This window comes from Marmota marmota, unplaced genomic scaffold, assembly GCF_001458135.2.
Source record: "Marmota marmota marmota unplaced genomic scaffold, marMar, whole genome shotgun sequence".
In the NCBI taxonomy this organism is placed as follows: domain Eukaryota; kingdom Metazoa; phylum Chordata; class Mammalia; order Rodentia; family Sciuridae; genus Marmota; species Marmota marmota.
This window is the reverse complement of record NW_025999869.1, coordinates 24,011,162-24,016,574: the sequence shown is the minus strand read 5'-3', so window position 1 is coordinate 24,016,574 and position 5,413 is coordinate 24,011,162. Positions and strand designations below refer to the sequence as shown.

At 44.2% G+C, this 5,413-nt stretch overlaps 1 protein-coding gene across 2 annotated transcripts in view; it reads right to left on the bottom strand.

Annotated features, from left to right (window-relative positions):
* Positions 1-3,660, bottom strand: part of Hspa4 (heat shock protein family A (Hsp70) member 4) — a 46,130-nt gene extending 42,470 nt beyond the window's left edge. The window contains exon 1 of one of the 2 annotated variants that reach the window (XM_015492758.2): positions 3,262-3,660. In XM_015492758.2, the coding sequence (XP_015348244.1) occupies positions 3,262-3,368 (107 nt within the window). In that variant the 5' untranslated portion in view covers positions 3,369-3,660. The remainder of the gene's footprint in view (positions 1-3,261) is intronic. The other variant, XM_048783591.1, reaches the window with a different exon arrangement.
* Positions 3,661-5,413: the final 1,753 nt, after the last annotated feature.

Here is a 5,413-nt window from a genome sequence, read left to right as displayed (position 1 = left end):
GTTATTTTGCTGCAGCCAGCCGGACTGCGGCAAAAAACAATCCAGATTGTCATACCCACAGTTTGAAATAAGGTACATCCATCATAGTCAACCCTAGAGGACCTACATCTTATTTCCACTCCCACACTAAAAAAATCTATATCATGCAGTTTCTGCACACCTACAAGATCTAAATTAATTCTTCCACAACCTGTACAAAAGTCAAGTTTTTATTGCTCCCATTTTCTACTTAGACTCCAACACAAAAATATAACTTAATCAAAAATAATCATTTAGCCAGGCACCATAGCACACGCCTGTAATCACAGGGGGTTAGGAAGCTGAGGCAGGAGGATGGTGAGTTCAAAGCCAGCCTCAGCAAAAGTGAGGCACTATCTCTAAATAAAATGCAAAATAGAGCTGGTGATATGGCTCAGTGGTCAAGTGCCCGAGTTCAATCCCTGGTACCAAAAAAAAAAAAAAATCATAGTTCCAAAGTCACTTGAATATATGACATTCCTATGTATTGGCAGTGTTGAAGGAAGATATATAGAAAACATAAGGAAAAAAGTATTTATATGGTATTTTCTTATTGCAATTACAGAGTGTTCCTGGGCACCTTTGTCTTTAAGACAATTTTCTTAGGGGGAACAGGTATTGGAGATTTAATTCAGGGCCTTGCACATATTATAAGAGTGCTCTATCACTAAGCTACACCCCCAACCTTCTTTAAAGCAAATTTAACTGCCATCAGGAACACTAACTTCTTTTGCATCTGTAAACACTCCCTCAGATTCAAATAGAACTCATGATGAAACTACTGTTGCATCTTCTGTTTGTCTAAACTTAAAAAAAAATAGATAAGATATTCTAAAAAGAAAAGACAAAAACACTGTTCTTCCCAATACTTTAGATTCTCTCTGTGTGTTCCTTGGAGCTAAATTATCTCACTTGAAGCAGATAAGGGACAAGAAGTTACATGCATAACTCAATATTCTAGCCCTTTCAATTTCTTCAGAAGACTATCTTTACAGATAAAGAAAACTCAAGGTCTGGGGATATAGTTAAGCAGTACAGCACTCGCCTCACATGCATAAAGCCCTGGTTTCAATCCCCAACCTCACAAAAAAAAAACACTCCAACCTGTGCATGCCTATAATCCCAGGACTCAGGGAGGCTGAGGCAAGAGGATCACAAGTTCAAAGGCAGTCTCAGCAACTTAGTGAAGCCCTAATAAACTCAGGAAGACCCTGTCTCAAAAATGAAAAAGGCTTGGGATGTGGCCCAGTGGGTAAGCGCCCCTGGGTTAAATGCCCAGTACCAAAAAAAAAAACACAATGTCAAATTAAAAAGTACTGATAAAATGCTTATAAACAAACTTTAGTAAAATTTTTAAAAGCAATACACAATACACAAAATACATATTAAAATATCCATTATGGTTGCCTATAGTTCAGCTGCTCCAGTCACTGAGGCAGGCAGCTCACAGAATTCTATGGCAGCCTGAGCAACACAGCAAGATCTCCTCTCAAAAAAATAAAACTGCCAGGCATGGTAGCACACCCCTCTAATCCCAGCAGCTTAGGATGCTGAGGAATGTAGATTTCGTGGCCTCAGCAACTTAACAAGACCCTGTCTCAAAATAAAAAATAAAAAAAGAGTAGGAATGTAACTCAGTGTTAAAGCATCATTTCTAAGTACCAAAGAAAATAAAAATTTAAAAATAAATTACCCATTATTAAAAACAATAAGGGGGGATGGGTTTAACTACTAATAGGGTGGGTTTTTGATATGTAGAGGGATACAAATCAAAATGTTCTAAAATTGTTTGTGGTGATGTTGCACTGTTTTGTGAATACCCCAATAAAAACTATCAAATAGTACACTTCGAATTAGTTAACAGTAATTTTTTTCCCCTCAGTGCTGAGGATTGAACACAGGGCCTTATGCATGATTGGCAAGTGCTCCACCAGTAACCCCAACTCTTACAGAATATCTCAAAAAAGCTGTTTAAATAACTGTTTTAGAAAACTAAGACAAGAGGGGCTGAGGATATAGCTCAGTTGGTAGAGTGCTTGCCTTGCATGCCCAAAGCCCTGGGTTCCATCCCAGGCTCCAAAAAAAAAAAAAAAAAAACTAAGGCAAGAAGCACCAAAGCTACCATTTGGAGTTGTGGGATGGGTTTTCGGGCTAAAAGGGGGCGGGGGTCAGAAATTTGACAAGTAGAAGAGAAACGTTATTAGCCTTCTTAGTGGAAAAAATGAGTACTACACAGAATCTACTTTGGTTAGAAACCTGCTACAGAAGTATGATAAAAATTGAAGTTGAAAATGAAGGACCTCAAAACACTGAAAGCCTTCTACGGCCACACTGAGATTTGGAAATAATTTGAATTTTCCTACAGATTTTGCCTAAATGGGAAGGCAACGAACTAAAACTGATCTATGTATTCAAAAGGTTCTTTTACTCCTACCAAGGAAAGACCTGGCTGAGTCACCTTCTGTACTGCTTTGTCTGTACTGGTCCCATAACTTAGTATAGGTTATAGAAGTCAAAGTGAGCCCTTGAGTCATTGAATAACAATTGTGGCCAACAGCCGGTGGAATGTGCTATGGTGAAGTGCAACGTTATGAAGGAGTAGACATGCACAGATTGAGCAAATGACCCAACATAACACAATGTCAGAAACGATGTGAAAAACTAAAGTGAACACGATGATATCAAGAGAGAATCTATTTTTATTAAACCCCTTTCTACTATCTATCCTTGCCATCCCAATCTCAAGATGCTGGGTCGGTCCAGAGCCTGAGCCTCCAGTGCTCCTGACTCCCTCTTCCGGGCACCGCCCCGCCCCCACTCACGTGGGGGCCCCGACCGCTCCAAGGTCTCTCGGTCCACAATACCAAGAACCCGTTCAAATAGATTAACTTTTATTAAGTGCCTGCTGTGTGCAAAGGTCCGAGACATGCCCTAAGCCTGACCTCCACCCTCCACAAAAAGAATATCGCCCCATCCTACGTTCTAGCTGCTACCCGTGTCCTGCGCTAGTAAGAAAACCGGCTCAGAGTCCTCATTTAGCCCGCGGAAAAGGCCTCGTGTCTGCCGCAGACCCAAAGCAAAGCGGGTGGGTCACAGCCACGAGTTACCGGGCACTCACTTAGGCCCTTAGCCGGGAACGGAGGCGACCCCCAGGCCCGCATTCCCCAAACTGAGCGGGTAGCAAATTGGAGCAAGTGCTACCTCCCCACCATGGTGCATGAGGTTGACCAGCCCCACACTTACGGCGTGCACCGGTCACTGTACTCGTTAGCGATCGTCTCGATGCCGCCGGCACGAGCCACAGCGACGTAGCAGCTCTGGAAGCCCAGGTCTATGCCCACCACCGACATGGCGCCGGCTACTGCTCGGGCTCGGGCCCGGGTCCGGCCGCCGAGACAGGACACGGACCCCGGCGGGGTTGGCGCGCGGAAGAAGTGGGCCGCGTGGGCTGGAGTACCGAGGTTGCTGAGGGACCGGCAGGTGTCCACGAGAGCGTCTACGTCCTTCGTAGGAGGACCACAGCGCAGGGCGCTACTCTGGCCGGCTCCGGCTTAGCGGCAGTAGAGGGGGCGCCGGTAGCGGGGGCGGAGAAGATCTCGAAAGATCTCGTCGCGACGAGAGCCCTGCTGCAGCGCGAGAACTGCGCAGGAACGGAATGTTCTCGCGATATCTTGAACCAAAGATTTTTTTTTTTTTCTTCCTGAAGCCCCGCCCCATCTGCTCAGACGCGTACGTCACATCCTGGCTAGAAAAACCGAGTAGGGACTGGTCGGCTGAAAGACAACTGGAGGCGAAACTGGCCAGTTGAGCCTGCGCGCAGAAGCTGCCGCGCCGCAGTCACAACCGCGGTGAGCACCTCCCCTTCCAGAAGAAAGTCGTCAAGCTTGATTGAGTCTATATCCCGAAGAGGCTCTGTTGGTCTACTTCCGCTGTTTTTCTTTATTTTGAAGAGACTTCCGGTGGCTGCATCTTCAGCCTTCTGTTGGATCCAAAAAATGGGAAATCTTTAAATTCCACAGGGCCTCTGCTCCCTTGGGAATAGGTTAGCCAGTGGGACAGAAGGCCGCGGCTGGCGGTAGGCCCTGAGCGGAGCGTTATGTAGAGCCCTGTAAAGTCAAAGCGACCTCACCAGCGGAAGGGAGGAATCCACCCCAGCTTACACGACCATTTCTCTTCGTTCAACCTTGTTGACACCATTCTGTAAACCACTCATGTCCTTAGGTCAGACGAAGGCCAGCGAGACTTAAGCACTTACCCAGAGCTAGGCCCTGAGATGGATGAAGGGCATACAACTAGAATACAACTACCCTAGAAGGTCCGCTCAGACCAGATAGTGACAGGTTTTCGAGAGGCCAATGAATCTTAAGTTTCACAGGCCCTGGCTTTCACCAGCTCTTGGGAGAGCAGGTAATTGCTTAGAGTTGTGGAGTATTACAGGTGAAGAGGGGAAGCCATCTTGAGACTGGGAAACGATTCTGTATGAGTACTTCTGATAAATTGCCTGAAGAGATCTCAGAAGAAGGAGAAAATGAATTTCCAAGTCTCCTGTGTTTTGATTTCTGTTATAAATATTTATTTAGTGGTTTTTCAAGGGTTCTCAACACAGCTTTTAACTACAAACTTGGATTATTATCAGCAGGGTAACCAAACAAGTCAAGGGGATCCTACTATAACTTGGCAAGTGCTATATGCACAGCATGGTAGAGAATTAGTCTTCCCAGAAAAGAAAAAGGTTGTGTTCAAATTGGAAAAACCAGCAATAGAAAGTGTGGTTTGAAGATAATAATGTTTGTATTGCTGAGAATAGACTGTAAGTTGAATCTCAGGGCTAGAATAACTGATTTTAGACTATTAAAAAAAAAAAAAAAGTAAATGAGGGGGCTGGCTTTATACCTCATTGTTAGAGCCCTTGCCTAGCACGTGTGAGGCACTGGATTCAATCCTCAGCACCACATAAAAATAAAGATACTATGTTAATCTACAACTAAATATTTTTAAAATAAATGAGAAAAGAAAGTGCATGACCCTGGGGTACTCCCTCCCCATTTTTTTTTTTTAATGTGATGCTGGGGATTGAACCCAGGGCCTTGTACCTGCAAGGCAAGCACTCTACCAACTGAGCTATATCCCTAGCCCCCTCCCCATTAAAAAAAAAAAAAAAAATCTCTTGATTTCTTGCTGCCTCAGAAAGCTCTTCAGACTCTAGGAATAATGCCAAAACCCAGATTGTTTGCCTAAAAACCTGTAAATTACCACAGAGTTCTCACATTTTGACTAATACAAAACTGTTTTCAAAGACAATAATCAGATGCTACCTGTAAAGGGGATTTAATCAGGGTAAAAGGAGTGGAAGCAGCAAGAAAAAGACTTTGGAACAAAGAACGGGGTCAAATAG